The sequence below is a fragment of the Stenella coeruleoalba genome (genome assembly GCF_951394435.1).
Source record: "Stenella coeruleoalba genome assembly, chromosome: 5".
In the NCBI taxonomy this organism is placed as follows: Eukaryota; Metazoa; Chordata; class Mammalia; order Artiodactyla; family Delphinidae; genus Stenella; species Stenella coeruleoalba.
Window position 1 is genome coordinate 51,301,068 of NC_137150.1, and position 26,074 is coordinate 51,327,141.

At 40.9% G+C, this 26,074-nt stretch overlaps 1 protein-coding gene across 1 annotated transcript in view; it reads right to left on the reverse strand.

Annotated features, from left to right (window-relative positions):
- Positions 1-26,074, reverse strand: part of SPATA16 (spermatogenesis associated 16) — a gene marked incomplete at its 3' end in the record, with an annotated part of 224,098 nt that overhangs the window by 17,285 nt on the left and 180,739 nt on the right. The window contains exons 8-9 of the mRNA XM_079921401.1: positions 18,016-18,180; positions 15,251-15,334 (exon numbers count right to left, since the gene is read on the reverse strand). Of these exons, the coding sequence (XP_079777527.1) occupies positions 15,251-15,334; positions 18,016-18,180 (249 nt within the window). The remainder of the gene's footprint in view (positions 1-15,250; positions 15,335-18,015; positions 18,181-26,074) is intronic.

Here is a 26,074-nt window from a genome sequence, read left to right on the forward strand (position 1 = left end):
CATTCTTTTTGATGGCTGAGTGGTATTCCATTGTTTGTGTATATATTTATACACACAAACACGCGCGCACACACACACACACACCATATCTTTCTTATCCATTCATCTGTTGATGGGCACTTAGGTTGCTTCCATATCTTGGCTATTGTAAATAATGCTGCTATGAACATTGGGATGCATGTATCTTTTCAAATTAGTGTTTTTGTTTTTTGGGATCTATACCCAGAAGAATGGAATTGCTGTATCATATAGCAGTTCTACTTTTAGTTTTTTGAGGAACTTCCATACTGTTTTCCATAGTGGTTGCACCAGTTTACATTCTCACCAACAGTGTACAAGGGTCCCCTTTTCTCCACACCTCACCAACACTGAACACATATTTGTGTTCAAAAAGAACACAAATAACATTCTGACAGGTGTGGAGTGATATCTCTTTGTGGTTTTGATTTGCATTTCCCTGATGATTAGTGATGTTGAGCATCTTTCCATGTGCTTGTTGGCCATCTGTATGTCTTCTTTGGAAAATGTCTATTCATGTCTTCTGCCCATTTCTTAATCAGGTATTTTTTTATATTAAGTTGTATGATCTGTTTATATATTTTGGATATTAACCTGTTATCAGTTATATTATTTGCAAATATGTTTCACTTATTCAGTAGGTTGCCTTTTTGTTTTGTTGATGGTTTCCTTTGCTGTGCAAAAGCTTTTAAGTTTAACTAGGTCCCATTTGTTTAGTTTTGCTTTTGCTTCCTTTGGCTTAGGAGACAGATCCAAAAAAATATTGCTACAATTTATGTCAGAGAATATTCTGCCTATGTTTTCTTCTAGAAGATTTGTGCTTTCCAGTCTTATATTTAGGTCTTTAATCTGTTTTGAGTTTATTTTTGTATATTGTGTGAGAAAATGTTCTAATTACATTGTTTCACATGTAGCTGTTCCAGTTTTCCCAGAACCACTTTTTAAAAATTATTTTTTAAATTTTTATTGAAATATAGTTGATTTACAATGTTGTGTTAGTTTCAGATGTAAAGCAAAGTGATTCAGTTGTACATATATATGTATAACTTTCAGATTCTTTTCCATTATAGCTTATTACAAGATACTGAGTATAGTTCCTTGTGCTATACAGTAGGTTCTTATTGGTTATCTATTTTATATATAGTAGTGTGTATATTTTATTTTATTTTATTTTTATTTTATTTTATTTTTTTTATGGTACGTGGGCCTCTCACTGTTGTGGCCTCTCCCGTTGCGGAGCACAGGCTCCGGACGCGCAGGCTCAGTGGCCATGGCTCACGGGCCTAGCCGCTCCGTGGCATGTGGGATCTTCCCGGACTGGGGCACGAACCTGTGTCCCCTGCATTGGCAGGCGGACTCTCAACCACTGCACCCCCAGGGAAGCCCAGTAGTGTGTACATTTTAATCCCAAACTCCTAATTTATCCCTCCCCTCTCCTTTCTATTTAGTAAACATATGTTTGTTTTCTGTCTGTGAGTCTATTTGTCTTGTAAATGAGTTCATTGGTATCATTGTTTTAGAGTCCATATGTAAGTGATATCATATGATATTTGACTTTCTCCATCTGACTTACTTCACTTATTATGATAATCGCTAGGTCCATCCATGCTGCTGAAAGCGGCATGGCTGAGTAATATTCCATTGTGGATATATATATATATATATATATATATATATATATATATATATCTCCGCCACATCTTTATCCATTCATCTATTGATGGACGCTTAGGTCACTACCATGTCTTGGCTATTGATAATAGTACTGCAGTGAACATTGGGGTGCATGCGTCTCTTTGAAGTATGGTTTTCTCCAGATATATGCTCAGAAGTAGGATTGCTGGATCATATGTTAATTCTGTTTTTAGTTGCTTAAGGAACCTCCATACTGTTCTCCCTAGTGGCTGCACCAATTTACATTCCCACCAGCAGTGTAGGAGGGTTCCCACTTCTCCACACCCTCTCCAGCATTTATTATTTATAGACTGTTTGATGATGGCCATTCTGACTGGTGTGACGTGGTACATCATTGCAGTTTTCATTTGCATTTTCTAATAATTAGCGATGTTGAGCATCATTTCATGTGCCTATTGGCCATCTGCATGTCTTCTTTGGAGAAATGTCTATTTAGATTTTCTGCCCAATTTTGGATTGGGTTGTTTGTTTTTTTGATATTGAGCTGTATGAGCTGTCTGTATATTTTGGAAATTAACCACTTGTTGGTTCCATTGTTTGCAAATATTTTCTCCCATTCTCTAGGTTCTTTTTTTGTTTGTTGATGATTTCCTTTGCTTGTTATTTATTAAGTCCCGATTTTTTCCGGCTGTGTTCTTGTTTCTTTCTGACTCTTTAGAAGAGTGCTCTGCAAGTTCCTTCTCTTATTAGCCCCTTGCTCTCAAAGGAAGATTAATAAAAGGAAGTCATCTTTAGAACAGTGGCTGGCTCTCTGTGCCAGACACATTGAGGAACATGTGAGTCAAGGGTGAAGGTAGTCTTGACTCCAAATCCAGATAGTAGCTCCTTAGACATCATACCAGGGATGTGGAATGGGTGTCTCCTTGGGTGTCAACCTCAGTCTCTCAGGGGTGGCTGATAGGCCGGAGGACTTGGGAGCTTAAAGCTCAAATCAAATCAGCTGGGTCCAAGCCCAGATCCCATTTCTAGGGCAAGTGGTGGTGGTTATTTAGGAGACTGGAGAGATGCAGGAAGCAGAGGACAGCTGAGATGGGGGAGCTGACAAGCCTGAATGGCAGTGTGCATATCCTTCACTTGCTGAAGCCTCTGTGGACTGCGACCCATGGAGATGTTGTCGCCATGAGGTCGCAGAGGCGGGGATGTGGGGAGGGGTTCACCACTGCCTCAAGGCCTGGGCCCAGCTGGTGGGTGGCCGTGGTGAGGGCTCTGGGGCTCCATGGGACACAGCCCTCAGCCTGTCCCCAGACACCCAGCTCACCTGCTGGCCCCAAGGCCAGGGGGCCTGGAGGGCCTGGGGTGAAGGCCACAGTTGGCCTCTCACCCTGCTCTCTGCCACGGGGACCCCCAGCACCACTTACTGAAGAGACTTTCTATTCCCCATTGTATATTCTTGCCTCCTTTGTCATAGATTAATTGATCATAAGTGTGTGGGTTTATTTATGGGCTCTCTTTTCTGTTCCATTGATCTATGTGTCTATTTTTGTTCCAGTACCATACCATTTTGATTACTATAGCTTTGTAGTGTAGTCTGATGTCATATTTTAAAATTTGTTTTAAGATGTCTCTAATTGCTCATTAGAACATTTTTATGGTGGCTGCTTTAAAATCTTTGTCAGATAATTATAATAGCTCTAACATCTTTCTGTTAGCATCGATTGATTGTCTTTTATTATTCAGTTTGAAATCTTCCTGTTTCTTGGTATGATGCGTGAGCTTTGATTGAAATCTGGACATTTGGGGTATTAACGTTATGAGAGTCTGGATCTTATTTAAGCCTTCTGCTTTAGCTGGATTTTCTGACACTGCTGTGGCAAGAGGTGGGAGGGACGTTGCCTCATTACTGCCAGGTGGGGATAGAAGTTCAGGTTCAACACTCAGCCTCCATTGACACTTGAGGGAGGGGTTCCTCATTACTTCTGGCTTGGCATGAGCATTCAAGCTCCTCACTAGGTTTCCACTGATACCTCTCCAGCAGTACCTCATCACTGCTCCCCATGTGACCTCCACTGACATCACATCGAGGAGGCAGGCTCATGATTGTTGGTGGGTGGTGAAAATCCTGACCGTCTACTAGGCCTCCCCTGACACCACACCCAGTGGGGACGAATATCTAGGCTCCCTATTTAGTTTCTTTGACACCACCCTTTTCAGGTGGGAAGGTTGAGACACATTATAGCCCAGTGAGGGAAGAAGTCTAACTCCTCACTTGGGCTTTGCTGACATGGCTGGGGTTGGATCACCATCTTTTTTCTGTGGTGTTTGGCTGGAGTAGGATGATTATTGCCTAAGAGCTTTCTGTCTTGCTAGGCTGCCTTTTTCCTTGTCCTTTGGCCGGAGGGAGCTGGATTTTGTTGGTTTTTTGTGTGTGTGTGTCTGCACATGTTAGTGTTTCTGGGTTACCGGGTTTCGTCATCAAGAAGTGTGGAATGTATGAGGCAAAATAAATAAATAAATAAAAATCCAATGAACTCATCACCATGTTATTGCTCAGGTCCCCATGTCTCTCGGTCATTTCCCTTTTCATTCCACCTTTCAGAGTCTTATATTTGTATATAATGTCCAAGGTTTCACTTAATGTGAGGAATAGGGAAAAGCATGTCTCCTCCATATTCCTGAAAGTGGAAGCCCTCTGTCACGGCTTTAAAAAAATGATTTCTGACCTCTGTTCCTCAGGGAGATGTACTTTTATTTCTTGTATCTGTTTTCCGAGTTGCTTCTGAAAATCATCATCAGTATGATGAAGTGAATCAATGAAGCTGAAGGGGGTCTCCTCTCCATAAGAGGTATTGGGAAGTTTAAAGCTTCTCGAATTCCTTTCAATTCAGTAAGAAAGAAGCCTAACTTTATCCTATCTCTGGGTTAGGATCTCTAACATTGGTCCATATGCATCTTTTCACCAGCCACCTCATGTTCTTCAGAATCTCTTCTCCAGCAGAAAGCCATATTAGCAGAGTACACATATGTTTTACACATCCAGTTTTTTTTTTTTTTTTTGCGGTACGCGGGCCTCTCACTGTTGTGGCCTCTCCCGTTGCGGAGCACAGGCTCCGGACACGCAAGCTCAGCGGCCATGGTTCACGGGCCCAGCCGCTCCGCGGCATGTGGGATCTTCCCGGACCGGGGCACGAACCCGTGTCCCCTGCATCGGCAGGCAGACTCTCAACCACTGCGCCACCAGGGAAGCCCTACACATCCAGTTTTAATGATGCTAAGAGATATGGGCGTGTTGGTGCTTATGGCATTTGTATGTGTTTTTGATTACAGTCTTGTTCCCTTCTCCCCATGCACCATTTTAAGAAAGTCATAATCGGAATAATAAATGACCCCATACCTTCCTTTAGGGCTGCATGTAAAGGTACTTCTATTTTTACCCTTCTCCAAAAGATGAAAGATATAATGAGTACACTATAAATGACTGAAAGAGTGACAAGCCAATTGCTCTGAACTCTGTATTAATCTCACTTTCAATACAGAATAAGAAGATGTCCTATTGTTCATTTAGCTACCAAGTGGTATAAGCTGATATTTTGTTATTCTCTAGAATTATAAAGGATTGCAAAACTTAATGTGTAAAATACATGCAGTAAGTGCTGGGCTGCCAAGCAAAAGAGATATTAGGTAATTTAGAGAAAGTAACTTTTAGAATGAACAGCAAACTCTTCAGTTCAAAATGAAGTTGAGATATATGCTCCCCTCCCTTGCCCCAGAATATTTCACTGAACTTCTGAAAGATTCATTTTGAAAAGCCTTTACAGAGAGACAAACACTGATAGGTTTGGAGTCATCTGAGCATTTCCAATTTCTGTTTTAGTCACCTCCCTATATTATTAGCTCCCTAGTAGGACAGGCAGGGAGGGGTTCCTGGAAGTGGAGGAGTAAACAGTGTGCTGTGCAGTCCTGGCCACAAGGCCTCTGGGCTGTGAGGTAAGGTGTGGAGGGGTTACAGCTTCTGAAATTATGTTTTCATTGAGATCCTGGTGCATTTCAAAATACTTATTCAGATACCTCACCAGAAAGTGACCCTTGGAGCAACAGTAAATATATTACAGGAATAACGAGACTTGCAAGCTGTTTTCTTGGGATGCTGATGTTGCAGGAAGAAGGAAAATGGTGACCTCTCAAAGCACCCTAAACAGATATGTCTATAAAGGGAGAGGTGGTGAAGGAGGACAGTAAGAGTAGCATGATCCAGCGGATAGTGGGTGCCAGCGTTCAGATTTGGTCAGGCAGCTGCTGTAAAACAGTCTGGGTAAGTCGCCAGCTGGGTCTGTGAGCTGTGATCTAGAGAAGAACAGATGCCTGCAATGCTCCTATCCCACTCACTGCTGAAAAGCTGACTCAAAGATCGTCTCTTTTGTTGTCTTACAGAAACTGAGCTTGGGTCAGGCAATGTTCTTTGTGCCATTGACTTTTAGTAGCTGCATTTGGTTTACTATAAGTGTTCTAGCTAATGACTAGGAACAGAGACTTTGACCCAAACAAACCTGATTCAAAACCAAATGCTGTCCCTAACAAATGTAGGCTTGTTTCCTTGTTAATTCTATGAAGCTCTTTTCCTCGTCTTTCAAAGGAGAGATAATGACATATCTCTCATAGGATTGTTGCAGTCATTAAATGTGATAATTAAAAAAAATTTTTTTTATATTAATTTTTGGCTGCATTGGGTACTCATTGCTGCGCACGGGCTCCCTCTAGTTGTGGCGAGCAGGGGCTACTCGGTGTGGTGTGCAGACTTCTCATTGCGGGGGGGGGGGGGCCCTCCTGTTGCAGAGCACGGGGCTCTAGGTGCGTGGGCTTCAGTAGTTGTGGCACACGGGCTCAGCAGTTGTGACTCGTGGACTCTAGAGCACAGGCTCAGCAGCTGTGGCGCACAGGCTCAGTTGCTCTGCGGCATGTGGGATCCTCCCGGACCAGGGCTCGAACCCGTGTCCCCTGCATTGGCAGGTGGACTCTCAGCCACTGCGCCACCAGGGAAGTCTCTGTGATAACTTCTTGAAGTGCTTGGCATATACTAAGAGATAAGTAGTCATCACTGATGATATTTGTCATCCCATTATTAATTTTTTATCACATTAACTTAATTATTTACCTGAAATAAATTTTTCTATAGCATGTTTCCATTGTGATAGCTATTCAAAAGCAAACTTCAGACTAACAGAGTTTGATAATTTGTTGGATATCACAGTATTTTATTAAGTATATGAGCACCTAATAAATGGCTGATTAGTTTTGTCTGCCCCTTGATAGCTCCTGGTAAAAAGACACAGCTCCTGGATTCATGCTCCCTAGTTGAGGGCCATGCTAGATCCGACTCCTGCACAGAAATGCTTCTGCTGCAGAAATTTCCTGCCAAATCATCAAAGTTTTAGAATAATTTCAGCCAACAAAGTATATAAAAGAGGTACTCCCAGTTTTGGAGGAGAGGCCAAGTACAGGTGGAAAGTGAGTAATTAGCAAACGCAGCTGTTGAAAATGGTTAACAAATTAACCACATATTTTTTTCCTTTAAGTTGGAGGAGAAAGATATTGTTTGGTTTAGATGGTGATTGAAATTCAGCATCTGTTTGGGGTGTTGCACAGTGGCCATGGCCAAAACCAAGGCTCTCGGCTTTCTCCGCTCGCCAGGCTAGACGTGGCTTTGCTGTCCATGTGAGGATGAGGTCCTCCCTCCAGGTCTGACAGCCCCAGGGCTCAGCCTCTGACCTCAGTCAGGAGGATCTGCCAGGGCTTTGGCCGGTGGCTCCTCCACTACGATTGCCGACTTAGAAGCCTACTGGCACAGACTCATTCGTCCCCGGAACCTCAGTGGTTTATCCCGGCACCTGTCCTCTTAGCCCCTTGGGCCTTGCTTCCCTGCCCCTTCCCCTCAGCCTGGTCAGCAACAAGAGCACTTTGGTTTCTGTGCACGATGATCTGCACTATGCCACGGACGGAACTGCTTAGCAGTGCTCGGAGCACACGCTCTAAAGGAATTTGGGGATATGCTAACGAGGAAACCCAAAACCAGAAGCTGAGAAGATTCACAATCAAATTGCAATAAATCTGTGGAGACTCCTTAAAGAACAAGACACACAGGAAAAGCCTGATTGCTGGACAAACTGCTTTGCAGATGAGTGGTGCGGTTGCTGAATCTTTGAAAAGACAGCAGCACTGTCAGAGACACAACTGCAGCCCCCAACCGCATATTAGTCAGCCCAGACGACTGGCTGATGAATGATAGTGCCACATGGGCAGTCTCTCTCAGCGGAGCTCCTGGAAGGACTCAGGTTTGAATGCTGATGTGGAAAGTAAATAAAATGTTCCAATTTGTTCTTTCGTCTTCAACCAACTGCCCCAGCCCATCTCTGAATCTGCACTCTCCGCTTCTTGCTCTGCCTACGTCAACAGCCTTGCACAGAACACAGTTAAGTGACATACAATTCTATCCCATTTTTATCTTAAAAGACCAAATTACTATATCAATGAATGTCATTCCTGTATGACAGTGAAGATGAGTATGATTTATAAGTTAAGATTTCAAGAGATAAAGGAACCCCCAAAGCTAAATCATTTTGAATGAGTTCATATGGATGGTTTAAAGATATCTACCTTAACTCCATTCATTGGACTCATTAAAGATTATGATGTACTGTGTTATATTTTAATATTTGAAGAAATTGTAAGGTAGCATTTCTTCTCATGAAAATTCATAGGATAATGATTAGATGCTGAAGTATTTCTCTCACTACTTGTAAAGTAACAAAGTTTTATTTCTCTTTATTTAGTCTCAAATCAGAGATCTAGAGGCGGATCAGAATAAGACAATATTTTATGTCATACCAGATTAAATTCTGATCTTTGCAGTGTGAAATTTAGACTTTGTAAATTAAGAGCCAGCAGCTTTGTCTTCTGAGTTGTAGACAGTGTTGCTTAAATGTTTCTCTAAACTGAGTCTCTGGTGAGAAGAAATAAGAATGTTCCAACTTAACAGTTGGCACGTTTTTTTAAAAGACTCCTTTTTCTAAAGATTCCTTTTTCTATTTCTCTTCAGGCTTAGTTCATAATGGGCCTTAGGATTCAATGCTAAGTAACACAGAATCATAGGCTCTGTAGGTGGTAAGGGTATGAACACACTGTATTTCTCAGTAGGCTGTGACTTGCCCAAGGTCCCACAAGTGGGAGCTGAATTCATGGTCAAGATTGTGTAGATTGAAGCTCTGCATTCTTTCTGGTTAGAGATGGAAAACTAAGGTACAGAGGAGGAGGATCCTATATGGGCAGATCACAAAGGTAGACTAAACCGAAAATTCCTTAGTGACTTCTTTGGCTCAGATTGAAAGAACTTTATTTTGAGAATTGAAGACAGACACACTGGGCTAGTTGATGGCCAGATTCCACTTTGATTGGAGGCCATCGTAATTCCCCATTTGGCTTCACATCTGAACGCTCAGCCATATATAAAAATGGTGGTCAGTGGGACTTTTTCAGGTTGCACAAAGCTTGGGCTTCTATCAAGAAAGAGATTAGGCTCTAAGGCCAGATCAAGTCCTGGTTCTACCACTTACTGGCTGTGTGACTTTAGGAAAACTGGTAAACTTCTCTGTTTAATAAATTATACCTTTTACCTTATGTGAGGGTGAGTGAGTTGCTGTATGTAAAGTGAATAGGAGAGTGTTGACCCATATTAAGAGCTCAGTAAACATTAACTCTTCTTGCATTTTGATGATCTGGCTTTCAAAGGACCCATTTATTCAGAGCTGGGAGGGGATTTTGAATCTTCTAGCTCAATATCTTTATTTTTACAGATGAAAAAACTGAGGCCTAGAGAAAGGATGTGGCTTCTGAGCTAATTTGTGACAGACCCAGTCTTTGAATCGCTAGTTCAGAGTGCTTTTTACTGTACTAGCCTCCCTGTAAATAAGTCTTTGTTCTTCTTATGGCTAGAAGACAGAATCAGACCACTTCTCATATCCACTGCCACTATCTAGGTTCAAGGTTCAAGCCACGCAACCTTGGGTTCCAGCCATCGTTATTACTCTCTGGTATCATTGCAGTAACCTCCTAACTGGTCTTCTTGATTCCACCGTTGCCCCCTTCCATGTCTTCTCACCTCAGCAGCTTAGAGTGTTTTTTGTTTTTCTGTTTGACAAAACATTACCTCCTCTGCTCTCTCACTTCATCTCGTATTACTCGTGTCATTCTACTCCAGTCACCTTGCCCTCCTTGCAGATCCTTGTATGTACCAGCCACCCTCCAGTCTCAAGGTTTTGAGTTTGCTGTTTCCTTTACTTGGAATGCTTCTCACCAGATATTTGCATGGTTTGCATTTCTTTCAGATATTTGTTCAGTTATCACCTTGGTGAATCCTGCCCTGAGTATTCTATTGCAGTTGCAGTCATCTTGTACTTTCCATTTTCCTTTCCTGCTTTCTCCAGCCATGGCATTTATTACTTATATTCCATATTTCTTTAGGTAGTTAATTGCCTACTTTTCTCTAGTAGAATGCACACATCATGAGGGCACTGCTTTTTCATTGCTGTATCTCCAGCATCTAGGACAGTGTCTGCCCCAATCACTGAATGCAGGAATGAGCAGTGTGCCTACAGGACCTGTGGGATATTCAGAGGGGTGTGTTTTCTCAGGTATTTTTGTTACAGACTAAAACTAAGCAAAGTGTGATTTATTTAAAGAGTCCTGTCATGGCATGGGACTTTCCAACACAAGAAAATTTACCCTTTTTTTTGGACACAATCTGCTTATTTTTGTATTCGCACAGCTAAACCAACATACATATATCTTTCTGGAATTAATTACTGGAAAGCCAATACTCTGTAAAGCCATACAAAAACAAGAGCCACTTTCCTAAAACTCTATAAAGAATACACAGTATTTTAGTTCTGGTGAATCAGGAAAAAAGCCCAGAATTTTCTCATTCTTTCTCTTTCCGGGTTCTTAGAGAAATCTCAAAGATAACAAAATATAGACAGGAGGTCAGCCCTCACGAATCAGGCTTCATCTTGACAGTCTTTTTATAGACCTGTAACGAAGTGGAGCCCTGAAAATTGTGTTAGGTAATGGGGATTCTGACAGACCCTTTAACTCCGTGGAACTAGGAGGTGCTGCTGTAATTCTGCTTCAGATGAAAATTTCAAGTGTTTTCATTAGGTACAACAGCTGTTTCTATTACAGATAACAGATCTCAGAGGTGGTGATGCTGATATCAACTTCTAGTGGGCTCAGAACACAGTGTAGCTTGTACAATAAGCCTTTTTAAAAATTATTATTTTTTTTCCTGCACACGCAGATGAACTCTGTAGCAGTAAAAGGAAATTACTTACTTGCTACCGGAATCGTCTGAAAGTGATAGGATCATGCTCTGTAGAGTCACACGGACCAAATTAAAAGCCCTGGGGAAAAATTTGGCACCGCGTTCCTTCCCATTCACATCTTCCTAAAGACCTCTCAGGAGCTTCCATTTAGAAAGCTAAGGGCTTTTAATTTGGAAAGATTGGCTGCTCACCAGTAAGTCTTTCTAGATACCCAGTGGTTGGGTTGAGTGGCTCTGATGTGTTCCAGTCTCAGAGGCCTTGACTTGACTATTCTCCTGACTCCTGCTTGCTTGCAGGTATGTTTTCCAGCCCGGGGCCCTGATCCATGGCTCTACTGCTAAAGCTTATCTCCAAGATGGATGCTATCATTTCATTCTTTCCACAAATGCACATAGCACTCCTCCTTGCAGAATTGGAATCTGTTTCTCCAATCCCCTGATTCTGGGCTGGCCTGTGACTGCTTTGACCGATAGAATAGGGTGGCAGTTGCTATGCCAGTTCTGGGCCTAGCCTTTTAGAGACTGGTGGTTTTTAAATACTTCCCTTTCTCTCGAGATACTTCCTCTTGGAACCCAGCTATTGTGCTGTTTAAAGCCTAATTCACGTGGAGAAGCCACATTTAGGCACTCCAGTCAGTGTCTCAGGTGACTAGTATCAGCTGTCACCACATGTGTGAGCCATCTTGGAGTCCAGTCCATTTTAGCATTCAGGTGACTCCTCCAGTCCCAGGCACAGAAGCCACGGGATTGAACTGCATGAGAGACACTGAGCAAGAACCACCTGGCTAAGTCTAGTCAACACATAGAACTGTGAGAGATAACGTTGTCGTTCTAAACCACTATATTTGGAATGATTTTTAACACAGCAATAGATAACTGCAGTAAGGGCAAAGCGGGAAGCTGTGGGCTAAATGCTCCTATGAATGTGGGCGTCAGAACACTAGTGTAGGGTGAGGTGAAACTGGTGAAACTGGTGGTAGGGTGAGGTGAAACTGTTTGGCTAGTCCTTGGAATTTCATAATTGGACTATTCTGTTCTCTCTTGGATTTGCAACTATAAATATTTACTGTACAAATGCAAATATTTCTGGGAGGGATAATGCTTTAAACCAGTATAAGGGTACAGCAGACTTTTTGTGTAGGGTCAGATAGTAGATATTTTAGGCTTTGTGAGTTATATGGTCTTTGTGGCAACTACTCAACTTGGCCAAGGTGACATAGATGATACTTAAGTGAATGGCATGGCTGTGTGCAGTAAACTCTATTTACAAAAATAAGTGGTTGGTTGGTTTTGACCTGTGAACTGTAGTTTGCTACCCCCTGTGCTAAACAATTATTTCTATAGTCAGCAGAAATATTTAATTTTATCACTTGACTCTCATGAGCATTGGATTTCGTTTACCTCTAGCCCCAGTTCGTCTTGCCATTCCTTCTTAGTCTCCTCCTAAGTTTGAAATGTGCTCCCCAAACCTCTCTTCTTCTTATACGCTTTCTCTGCCATGTCATCCACTCAAATGATTTCAGTTACCACCAATTTGCCAATGACTTAGAAAACTCTATCTCTATTCAATTTTCTATTCAGATCTCCAGACTCCTGGACTTCACCTTGGATATCTTGCCGGCACCCTAAGCTCAGTGCACTTTTGGCCTAGTTATTAGCCTATTGTCTCTTAACTCCAAACCCACCCTTCTGTAATTAGCTCCTTGATGCTGGGACTGGAACTCTGGAAACCCCATTTCTGTTTTGCCAGCTTTTTGTCTCCATCAATAGGGGTCGATAGAGGGACACTGTAAAACCCAAGGAGAAAGGAGGGACTTGCTGCTTCCTGGTTATTTGCTGCGGACTTCCTGTCTGCTTGGAGTTCCCGTGAGCATCTATTCAGCAAAGTTTCTTTGCTCCAGAAACATACATTCTTTTCTGTAGTAGCAGTGGAATTCGGTTTTTCCAAAAGTTGCCAGATTACCCCCATTAAAACTGCCTCTTTCACTCCCCATCAGCACTAGTGAGTTAGTGCCCATTCCTCAGAAGTCTAAGTCTCAGCCCTTCACGACCCCTCCTCCAAGTTCAGGGACACTAGCACCAGCTAAATAGCACCTCCTAGTAGGAGATCTGAGTTTTGGCCCAGCCAGGTCCCTGCTCCAAGTTTCTAAGTTTTAGTAATTGCAACCTCTTCTCTTTGATTCTCCAGCCCTAGGGGGGTGGTAGCTGTTTCCTTTTATTGCTTCCTTGGTAACGAATTATTGTTTTCCTTTTCAGTTACCTATTTCATACACAGTTAACCATTCTGTATATTAAGTTCCCTTTCAAATACCTGGTGTGGTTTCTGTGGACTCTGAAAGAGTTTATGTTCTCAGCCAAAAGCTGCTTCATTGAAGTATTTCCTTCCTTTGCACCAGCGAACCTCTTCCTATTCCCTGCCTAGTGGCTCAAGCCCAATGTCTGGGCATCATTCTAACCTTTTCTTTTTTCTAAACTCCCATATGCAATCAGTGAATAAGGCCTGTATATTTGCTTCCTGAATATTTCTTACATCTGTCTGCTTCTCTCCATCTCTGTGCCCACCACTGTACATCAAGTCACCTCCTTATAACTGACCTCCCCACATTTCTGTAGCCCCGATCTGTTTTCCCACGACAGCCCTAGCGATGTCTCAAAAATATTTATCAGATAAATATTAATACTTCCCCAAACATAGTTTTTAGGACCAAATCCTTAAAAAACCCTTAACGTAATTTTTAAGACCTTCTGTGATTTGACTTCTTCTGCCTCTGCACTTCATTTTGAAATACGTTCCTCGTTCCTTTGTCAGTTTTTGAATTTGCCATGCTTTCGTAGCATTCTTGGTACAAACTTATTCCTCTGTGTAGAAATGTCCCTTTTCATCTGGATAACTACTACTGTCCTTTAAATGTTTTATAAATATCACTTTCTCAGAGATGGATTCTCTGATCTCTCAGACCAGATTATATTCCTGTCTTTGTTCCCACAGATCATTGAACATCCACTTTTTTTTTTTTTTTTGCGGTACGCAGGCCTCTCACTGCTGTGGCCTCTCCCATTACGGAGCACAGGCTCACGGACGCGCAGGCTCAGCAGCCATGGCTCACGAGCCCAGCCGCTCCGCGGCACGTGGGATCTTCCCGGACAGGGGCGCGAACCCGTGTGCCCTGCATCGGCAGGCGGACTCTCAACCACTGCGCCGCCAGGGAAGCCCACCACTTTTTAAATATAATAGTTTGTAAACTTATAAGTAGCTGTTTAATAACTGTCTTCTTTCCTAGATGGGTAGGTCCATATAGGCAGGGGCTGTCTTTGTCTTGTCTAGCACAATATCCTTAACATACAGTGTTCTTTCAGGCACAGTAGATATCCAACCAATATTTGCTGAGCTCAGTTGATTTCTGTTCTATGCATTTATCATAGGGCCTCTGAATTGATTACAGAAGACACACATTTCTGCAGATGCACTGGAATCCCTCATGGCTGACTTCACCTCTTAAACTGAAGGCTTCTTTGGTTTGCTCTTCTCACATCTCCTGGCACCAGTTCTCCCTTTGTGGGTTCTTACCGTGATGGAGGGAGACTGAGTGGGGAGTAGATTGACCAGAATTTATCACCTTTAGCTGGACTGGAGACCCAACACTACTTACTCCTTCCTGCATTGCCAGAGGGGCCCGTGGTATCACACAAGTCTCCCGAGTAGCTGGGGCCAGGTGCCTCTCAGTGCTTGTTTTGCATCACTCAGGTAACCCATGAAGGGATGTTCTACTTCTAACAACCCGTCTGTTACTCCTTCACCCCAAACATCAATGTGCTAGTGCATTTGTAGTTCCCTGAAAGGTAGCCATTATTCCTCAAGTGGCCATTATGGGAGAAAGGGTTGGGGAGCAAACTAAAACATTGATGAAAGGGCTTTAAAAATATCTATAATAACCAATAATGAAGGAGCAGATAACGAAAATACACTATGAAAATGAGCGTGATAAGAGACCCATAAAAGCATATGACCACAGTCAGAAAAGCAGCAGACCTTAGGAAGCAGATTAAATAAATCCATATTTGATTTTGGCTACACTTCTAGGGAGAGAGCTGCATTTATTTTAAAAAGAAAACAACCAATAAAGCAACCCCAGGAATTTCCTTTTCTTTTTATCTTTTAAACAGATTTGACCCAAGATGGACATTTTCTTTGAGAATAATATGTCTTTTTCCTTCAGCTGAAAGTTTTACCTTTTGAATTGTATTCCACACACGTTCTTTATCGTTTCTTCTTCCTTCAAGGGTGTCCATAGCATCTGCCATTAGTGACTGCAGCTGTGGCACCAAGATAAAAATTATCAGGGTGGAATTCACACAGAAATAACTTCTCTAAATACACAGATTAAAACCTAATTAAGAAATCATTTGTACGCTGATGATTTTATTACTCAACTTTCCGACAATGAACACTGCCACCTCATCTCTGCTTCAGTCATTACCAAGTATTATTGCAGATATAAAATACTGAAACAATGGAAAGATTCTTGAAAATTTGTAGAAAACATATAGATTTTAATGTAGTAAGTGTTGATGTTTTGTAAAAACGGATTTGGGTTGTAAAGAATGAAGGCGGTAGTTAATTCTCTCAGGGAATGGCATGTAGTACATGAACACATTTTAATATTTTCTCCTAAGGCTAATGTATCATAATTCTAGGCATCATGCAAAAGCTCAACAGAGGACCATACTAAAATTGTGTTGTTTTATTGCCTCTTAAAGGATCTAGCTCATTTATGTTCTTTTACTATGCTTTTCTTTTCTAAAATTTCAAAATAACCAGGATTACTTTTTAAGATTCCATTTCAAAGGCAAGTTTAAAACATTCCACCCTTTTGCCCCGAACTGCCATATTCCAATTTAAAATAATCCTATACACGCACTTTATATGTGGCTGCAAAGTAATGAGGCCACATGAAGCCATGTGATATTCAAAGCTAAAAAAGAAAGTTCTCTGAAAGTGAACATATACCAGCTCAGTTCACCATGGCGTCAAACATTATGAACCCTTAGATAATCTTTCTGTTCTTTAGATATTGCAGAGCTTAAGCAGGAGGGTAGAGAGTTGAGTCACTCAGAACTCTTCTACTGAGTAGTCACTGTTTATATAGCATCATAAAAGGTGTTTCGAGGATTTGTATCTAGGTTAACCTATGCTTGGAAGCTGGAAAGTAAAATCTGTTACTTAAGGTGATGAACCCTTGCAAGATACATGATTTTTAAATATTTGGCTGGCACGTATACATCCCTATACATCTACTTTTTTTCTAGTAGGTATATAAATTATGAAAATATCCCATGAAATCCTGTTTTCCAAGGTTTCGGGTAGTGGAATGTTGCACTAACACATTAGTTAGTGATGTTAATAATGCTAGTTTTGTGCTCTTTGTGTATATTTAGAAATATAAGTATTTCCAGGAAAAAGAAGGCTGCAGATGTGTGGTTAAGAAGACCTAAGTGCAGAAAACTCCCTTGTATTTTTCATTTAAATCTTGAATGTGCTTTTCAGGAAGACAGGATCAACATTGTGCCAGCTTCTTAAATTAACATTTTCTTCGCTTTCTTTTATCTCAGAGGAGCATTAATCATCTAAAATTGGCTATAATATGCACTTTGAAAGCTCCGCACTTACTGCACTCCTGAATGCCTTACGAATGGTAGGATAAACACTTAGCCTTTTAGAAGGTGTTCTGTGCACATAACCGTACAGGTTTAGAAAGTATTATTGCCAGTTTTGACTTAGTAAATTCTTGACTAATAGACTTTTTTTCTCATAGTTTTAATGTTTAGTATGTGGAGTTTTATTATTTTATTATATAAAATATTTTATTATTTATTATATAAAATATTTATTATATAAAACTACTCGGTTTTATATGCTTACTTTGAATATCAGTATTTATTTAATATACTTTTAACAGGTTCAGATGAACATTATAAATGTTGGCGGTTCATTTCTTGATTAATTTGTAACAATTTTAAAAGCTCAAAGAGGGAGGGTTCCTTTAGTTATCTGAAAATTACAGGTGATAAGTTTGGGTTGTTCTCATCCTTGCTATGTGAATTCAATTCAGGTCTATAATTAGTTTTCGCTACATTCAATTAGAGCCTCAAAGAGCCCTTCCCAGCAACACATTAGGAGCTTTATATGGAGTGAATTTTACCTTTCCTTGAATGGCCATCGCACTGATTAATAATTGTTTTTCAAACGAGGTGCTATTGTTTCTAATATAAATTTATGGTTATAATATACACACCTGTTTGGAGATTTGTTCTATAAGATATTTCTTGAACTAGTTTTTGACAGGCTCTGTGTTTTCTGAGTAAACTGGTCAATTCAGTTAAAAAAAGAAAAAACACCCCACCATTTGACTACATTTTCTCCTCAAGACACCTCTCTTAACTAAATGGACATATGTGTGCGAGTGTTGGCACTGCCAGCATATATGTGACATTAGAAGTAAATAAGAAAATTCTATGGATGATTTTGTAGGGTCAGTTTTCTATCCAGCAATTACTGTTTTTTCCTCTTCCTTTTCCATTGAAGAGAATCCTGTATTAACATATCTTGGAGTTAAGAAACAATGTATTAAAATTTCACTTTACTTGAAACAAAAAAGCCTGACTCAAAATATGAATAATCAGCCCTCTTCCATATTTTCATACATTACAAAGGTCTTGCTATTAAAAAAAAAAAAGCTAGTTAGGGTGGGCAAATAAAACACACACACACACACAGACACACACAGACACACACAGACACACACACACAGACACACACACACACACACACACACACACCCCCCTACATTTTCCAGTTTCTTCATTAGAATGCTTCATGAGGGTTGGGGAGTTTGCCCTCGGACTGCATTTATTGTCACATTCTTTTTCAGACCATATCACTCTTTTATTGGCTCAGGGCTTGTGAAAGCCTTAAACAAAGAAAAACAAATGCGTACCAATTCCGCCTCCTGTTGACTGATGTCCTGTAGGTAGGGAATGGTTGCTAGCTCGGCCATTGCTTGATTGATCACCTGGGACTGCTCCTTTACTCGCTGCAGCCGGCTGAGGAGGCTGGCATATTGCAACTTCTCCATCACACCTGAGCACGCACGAAGACTCCCCTAGTCTCCCAGTAGAAGGAAATGTTTTAGAACAAAACCACAGAAATAACCTCTCCCCGGGGATTGAAGTCAGGTCAGCTAAATAATAACATATTTAGCTCCCCGGAAGTAATGGTATCTAGTGCAAATAAATGTTTTCTTCTATTATTTTAGAGAATTGTCTGTACCCTTCCTTCAAACAGATGAATGTGTTGATATATAAAAGGGAACGCTTGGCAGGACTGTTGAGAAGGATTTGCGGGTGGCCCTGCCTAAGGAATCTGGGATGAGGGGAAAAGAAGGACTGAAGTTGAACCTGAGCTCCACTCTCCCAGTGGGGATCCCACAGAGCTGTGTCCATTGAGCGGGGGTGATTTTATCTATGTCACCAAGGCATCATAAGAGTTAAGAGTTGCCCACTGTCTTGTTTATACAAAGGAAGATTTCTTATGCAAGTTGAATCCTGAAAAATGTATGCAAGTGGATTTCTGTCTAGCCCAGTGGCTTACATTAAGCCTCCAGCTCTGCTTTTATCTTTAGCTCTCATTGGATGGCCATGGACTCTGGCTCCTCTCCTTGTGGCATTTTAGTGATTTATTCTGGGTCCTAGGACCATTCCAGCAACTGACATGATCCATCTTGAAATAGACTGTTGTGCACTTGTAAGGAACACCAACCTCCATGAATCTACTGGTATTTTGGGCTTTCTTAAAATGGGGCACACTTATAATTAAGGTGGCCTACCTCTGTGTTTGCTACTGCCAGCCATAGAGAGGACATGTTACCTTCTCTAAAAAGTTTAATACAAATTGTACTGCTTGATAGGTGACACAAAGTTCATCGTAAAATTCTCACATTTCTGTTTAGGAAAAAGTACTTCTGACATAAGGGGGCATCTAAGGGTTCCTGTCATGTTTGGAGGGTGATGAGAAATGGGAAGTCACAGGAGGATTTAGTTTGGTGATGACATTCTGAATCTTGGTGCTTAAAAGTGGAAGCCTGGAAGAGCGGCATCCCTTTATGCGGTCGGGGAGTGGAGGTTTCCTCTTTGACCACCTGCACCTGAATTACTAGGCTTGTTGGTTAACTAGGAAGAGTCCGGGACCTTACTCAGTGAATCACAATCTCTTGATATGTGGCCCTAGAAATAGGAATTTTAGCTATACAAAAATTCAGATATTCAAATATCTCAAACAGAAGTTGGAGAATAAACTACTAACTTAAAGCTTAGTATCTGCACAAGGACTATTTGAGTTTGTGCATACTTATAAAACAGATTTTCTCCCAGAAACTAGAGAAGGCAGACGTGACTTTTCCTTCTTAAAATATTCTCTTCTAAGGAGAAAAATTATTAGAAACTAGCATTACTAAAGAGCATCGAAATTTTAACTTGAATTTAGAAGGCAGTCCTTTCTGAAATGTCATACACATATCTTGACTGACACCAACCTCTAGAATTTGGCGCTTTCCTGGAATCTTGGTAATAAAGAAAGGTTGAGCACTGTTGCATTGTATTTGCTGTATTTCTTCCTAACATCTCTTTCTGCCATTTGACTGATGTCTCTTTATCCCTGCTAATTTGTTCTTTCCAATTAATCATTTATCTGAAAACCTATAAACCTATAGGAGCAATGACTGCAAATTGTGGATTTGAGATCCCTTCTCTGAATTGAAGAAATAGCCAACCTACCCACAGAGTTTAAACATGTAGCTAAACAATGGATACCGTCAAATAGAGGAAAGCAAGTTGCAGGAGAAACAGTTTTCTTTCCCAAGAAAAATTACTTTCTTTGTCCTTCTTTAAAATAAACAGTGGGGCTGGTTGTAGGAAAGTGGTATAGTGACTCAACTCCAAAGTGCAGAAACAACTGCGGCCTGCTTGGAAACATAATCTATCAGTGTAATTTTCCAAAACATCAGGACAATAAAAATAGTGGAAGGCAGTGGTGCTTTGTTAGCTGGATTGTTGGATGCATAGCAAAACCGGAAGTGCTCCTTATGGATAGGACACTAGGGAAAGGATACAGTTGACTGCTAATGGTCCTCCCCCTACCCCCCCCCCCCCACCACAAGCCAAATGCAGTTTTGGTCATCAGGAAACTACAGATTAATATTTTACCTATACAAGGTTGGGGCTTCTGAGAGATAAAGTGAAAAAGAAATAAAAATTAATAAATGCCAGCAGGAATGCTTTAATGCTGTTGCTTTAAGAAAATCAAGGAAATAATGAAAAATGAAGGAATTAGCTCACATTTAATGCTAGCAAGGGCTAAATCTAAAAGGAAGTAGCCCTCTCAATGAGACTTCAGAAGTGACCAGAGAGCTCCTTAGCTGCTGGAGAGAGTGTAATGAAGTGGCCACACAGGTACAGTGAAGGTTAGGTAAATAGCAAGTTCAGATGAAAGCTTCAGCCAGACAGTTGTCTAGATTTAATAGCAGGTGTTGTTTGGAACGTAAGTGGCACAGCATAATATTGCTGAAAAGCAGAGCCCAAGTATTGGGAATGTATTTCCATTTGCCATAACATATAGAAACATTAATTGCAAAGAAAAGGGGTAGGAAACACATATTATTGTTCATTTCCAATGTGCATATATAAACAATTTTTGTGCTTCACTTGGAGGAAATTACAAGTAAAATTAACAAGGTATTCAAAACCTGGTTAGTTAGGTCATTTTTTGGCAAGTCAGCCTGTGAAGGAAGCTTCATGCCTGGCAAGAGATTTTATTATTTTAACTCTTCAACACCCCAGGAAGCACAGTACATAAGGTGCAAACTGACAGCAGCCTGTAAAGTTAATACATGGAAAAGCACAGCAGCATTCAGTAGCACGTGAAATAATTAGTACAAAGAACCGTAGAAGAAAAAATACCATTAGAGCAGAGCTACTGGTTGAATGGGGTTGATGTTCAGTGAGATTAAAAGACACCGGATAGGAAGGTGGGAGAATATTTTAGACAATAACTCTGAAAATGCCAGAATCATTCTTGTCACACAGCCATGGGCTGTGTGCCTAAAAAAGGAATCTATAAAGGTGAGGAAACTGGTGTCAGAGTGTAAGGAGAATTATTTTCTGAGAGAAGCGTTATACCAGGAATGTCTTTGTCTCCTTCACCAACTCTTTCTACCACCTCATAGCAAGAGGTGAAAATTCATGTTCCCTGACAAGCCCTACTGTGGGCAGTAGATCTACTCCATGGCTAGAGATGACACCTCTAATCCTGCCTTTGTGAGGAGATCTGAGTGCATCAGTGATCTAAGGAAAAGAATTCAAGATCCACAGGACACTTGCACAGTCTTCATTTTAGAAGAGTATGTAATTTCAAAGTATACAGCATTTATAAAGAAAAAGAAGGGTCTATAAAACAGTCCTTTTGTCATAGCAAATGAAAACCAATACAATTAATTAAAACTCTAAAAATTCTTAATACTTTACAAAGTGCTTCAATGTGGATTATATACTTTTGGTCTCACAACTCTGGGAGGTGAGCATGGCAGATAACAGCTTATTTTATAAATGAGAAAAAAACAGCTCAGAGGTTAAGTGATATCCTAGGGTTACACAGCCAGAGCACAGCCTTGGACGAAAGTCTTCATTCACAGGTGTCACAAGCTAGGGTCACAGCTAATAAGGACAATGCAATGCTTACTCAAGTGGATGGCATTTGACATCTGACAAAAAAAAAAAAAAAAAAAACCACCTCAGGGGATCCTAAAAACACTGTTGAGGGATTCTTGGGTTACAATTAATTGTACCATGTAGGAATAATTTCTGCTCACCAACTCATTTCTTGCTTCATTAGCTAGGTTACCTTTGCAGCCAATTTTATTCAGTCCTGCTTTATGAAGCTGTGGTTGGACATATAATGAGAAACCTACAGGCCAATATTTGGATATTCTTGTGGTCTTTGGGTACCTGGGGGCTCACTTGCTTCAATTTCATTCAAGCTCTTTGAGACAGTCTTCCAAAAACTATTTCCCATAGATGCAAACATAAGAAAGTTGATGAAATCCCTCACACTTAACAAAGTGGTGCTGACTCATTCTAAAGAAGACTGAGTCATTCATTAGATGCTAAGAATCTTATTCATTATGGTTTTCAAGTCTGCTTTATGGACACATAGAGATTCATGCATATACACATTTCTAAGTGGCCACAATGCCCTTTGAAACGTGAGAAGAAAATGTGTTAGAAGCATTTAAAAAGTGCACGATGCCTAGATTGGCCTAACCTGCATTCACAGCACACTGGGAGATCTGAGCTGGCAACAGATGATGATGTGGCGGGTATCTGACAAGTAGCAAGGCACGGCGGGCATCGCCCCAAAGAGCCGGGGCACAGACAGATTACCTCCCCAACATCCAGCACGCTGGCACTGCAAGGCTAACCATGTGCAGATGAGGTGAAGTAATACTATATGGTGATGGTTCTTGCTAGCAAGGCTTCCACTGCTTGCAAGAGCCTGATGATGACAGGGATGAGGGGTGTGTGTGTGTGTGTGTCTCTAATTAGGATGGGGTGGTTGGTGAGGGTGTGTGTGTGTATCTGGAAGAGGTTGTGAATTGGAGAACAGGACCCAAAATTTGCAGTAGATCCAATGAGATCACTATAAACTGAGTGTTTGTGTCCACCCAAAATTCCTATGTTGAAGCCCTAGTGACCAATGTGATGTATTTGGAGATGGGGCCTTTGGGAGGTAATTATGGTTAGATGAGGTCATGAGAGTAGGGCCTCATTTTGGGATTAGTGCTCTTACAAGAATTGACAACAGAGAGCTTGCTCTCTGCCATGTTAGGACACAGAGAGAAAGTAGCCAACTGCAAGCAAGGAAGAGGGTCTTTAGCCGACTGCAAACCAGGAAGAGGGTGTTTGGCAGAACCTGACCATGTTGGCACCCTGATCTCAGACTTCTAGCCTCTAGAATGCTATTTTGTTATGACAGCGCAAGATGACTAAGATAGAGATGGATTTCTTAGTAGTAGTAGTAGTATAGGGGAGATAGTTGAGTGGAACACAGTTGTGAGGAAGGGGAAGGAAGCTATGTGGTAGGAAAATCAGTAAAAATGTGCTTTTGGATTTGTAATGCATAGAATTACAAATCATGCAAATAAATTAGGGGTTTTATAGCTTTTGTAAAATGCTGAATAATGTTACTGAGCAGGTAAACTGCTGAACAGATGTTAAGTAGCTGTTTGTGATAACCCCCTTGGTTCCCCTTGTAAGGTAAGAACATCAAATCAACGATGTAATACTAAAACCACAAAAAAAGAATTCTTAAAAACTTCCAGCTTAAAGGCCTTTTGAAAAATATTTTAAAAGGGGAAATCTGCAGCCTTTAGAGCCCATTAACGAGGAGTTCCCTTTATGTACTTTCTTTTTTTTTTTTTTTTGCGGTACGCGGGCCTCTCACTGTTGCGGCTTGTCCTGTTGCAGAGCACAGGCTCCGGACGCGCAGGCTCAGTGGCCATGGCTCACGGGCCCAGCCGCTCCGTGGCATGTGGGATCTTCCCGGACTGGGGCACGAACCCGTGTCCGCTGCGTTGGCAGGCGGACTCTCAACCACCGTGCCGCCAGGGAAGCCCTCTTTATGTACTTTCAATACAATAGCTTAAATTTTGTAAAATAGCACAGCATAACTCAGGTCTTATTTTGGGCTTTTTTTAAGACTGAAAGTAGAAAGGGCATATTTACCCTGGGTCACAGAAAGGGATTAGATAATTTACCTTAAGGGTATATAAAGATCAATTGTCAGGTGGAGGGCGGAGTCAAGATGGCAGACTAGGATTCGTGTCTACATACAATTAGGGCACCTACCAGGCACTGGTGGGGGACCACAGACAGCTAAGGGGATGGGATGAACCTCCAGCGACTGGCTTGCAGGATCTTGGTTCCCAAGCTGGAGGTCAGGGCCGAGCTCCTGTGGTGGGAGCTCTGAGTCCAAATTGCTGGACTAACAGAGAACCTCAGACCCCAGGGAATACCAATTAGAGTGAGGCCTCCCAGAGGTCCTCATCTCAGCACCAAGACCCGGCTCTATCCAACTGCCTGCAAACTCCAGTGCTGGACCCCTCAGGCCAAACAACCAGTAAGACAGGAATACAGCCCCACCCATCAAAAGAAACGACAAAAAATATGTCACAGATGAAGGAGCAAGGTAAAAACCTACAAGACCAATAAATGAAGATGCAATAGGCAACCTACCTGAAAAAGAATTCAGAGTAATGATAGTAAAGATGATCCAAAATCTCGGAAACACAATGGAGAAAATACAAGAAACATTTAACAAGGATCTAGAAGAACGAAAGAGCAAACCAACAGTGATGAACAACACAAAAACTGAAATTAAAGATACTCTAGAAGGAATCAATAGCAGAATAACTAAGGCAGAAGAACGGATAAGTGACGTGGAAGATAAAATGGTGGAAATAACTGTCAGGGAGCAGAATAAAGAAAAAAGAATGAAAAGAATTGAGGACAGTCTCAGAGACCTCTGGGACAACACTGAACACACCAACATTTGAATTATAGGGGTCTCAGAAGAAGAAGAGAAAGAGAAAGCATCTGAGAAAATATTTGAAGAGATTATAGTCAAAGACTTCCCTAACATGGGAAAGGAAATAGTCAAGTCCTGGAAGCACAGAGAGTCCCATACAGGATAAACCCAAAGAGAAACATGCTGAGACACATATTAATCAAACTCTCAAAAATTAAATACAAAAAAGAGATACTAAAAGCAGCAAGGGAAAAGCAACAAATAACATACAAGGAAATCCCCATAAGGTTAACAGAAACTCTGCAAGCCAGAAGGGAGTGGCAGGACATATTTAAAGTGATGAAAGGGAAAACCCTACAACCAAGATTACTCTACCCAGCAAGGATCTCATTGAGATTCAATGGAGAAATTAAAACCTTTACAGACAAGCAAAAGCTAAGAGAATTCATCCCCACCAAACCAGCTTTACAACAAATGCTAAAGGAACTTCTTTAGGCAGGAAACACAAGAGAAGAAAACGACCTACAAAAATAAACCCCAAAGAATTAAGAAAATGGTAATAGGAACATACATATCAATAGTTACCTTAAATGTAAATGGATTAAATGCTCCAACCAAAAGGCTTAGACTGGCTGAATGGATACAGAAAGAAGACCCGTACATATGCTGTCTACAAGAGACCCACTTCAGACCTAGGGACACATACAGAATGAAAGTAAGGGGATGGAAAAAGATATTCCATGCACATGGAAATCAAAAGAAAGCTGGAATAGCAATTCTCATATCAGGCAAAATAGACTTTAAAATAAAGACTATTACAAGAGACAAGAAGGACACTACATAATGATCAAGGGATCAATCCAAGAAGAAGATATAACAATTGTAAATATTTATGCACCCAACATAGGAGCGCCTCAATACATAAGGCAAATACTAACAGCCATAAAAGGGGAAATCAACAGTAACACATTCATAGTAGGGGACTTTAACACCCCACTTTCACCAATGGACAGATCATCCAAAATGAAAATAAATAAGGAGACACAAGCTTTAAATGATACACTAAACAAGATGGACTTAATTGATATTTATAGGACATTCCATCCAAAAACAACAGAATACACTTTCAACTGCTCATGGAACATTCTCCAGGATAGACCATATCTTGGGTCACAAATCAAGCCTTGGTAAATTCAAGAAAATTGAAATCATATCAAGTATTTTCTCCAACCACAACACTATGAGACTAGATATCAATTACAGGAAAAACTGTAAAAAATACAAACACATGGGGGCTAAACAATGCGCTACTAAATAACCAGGAGATCACTGAAGAAATCAATGAGGAAATCAGAAATACCTAGAAACAAATGACAATGAAAACATGATGACCCCAAACCTATGGGATGTGGCAAAAGCAG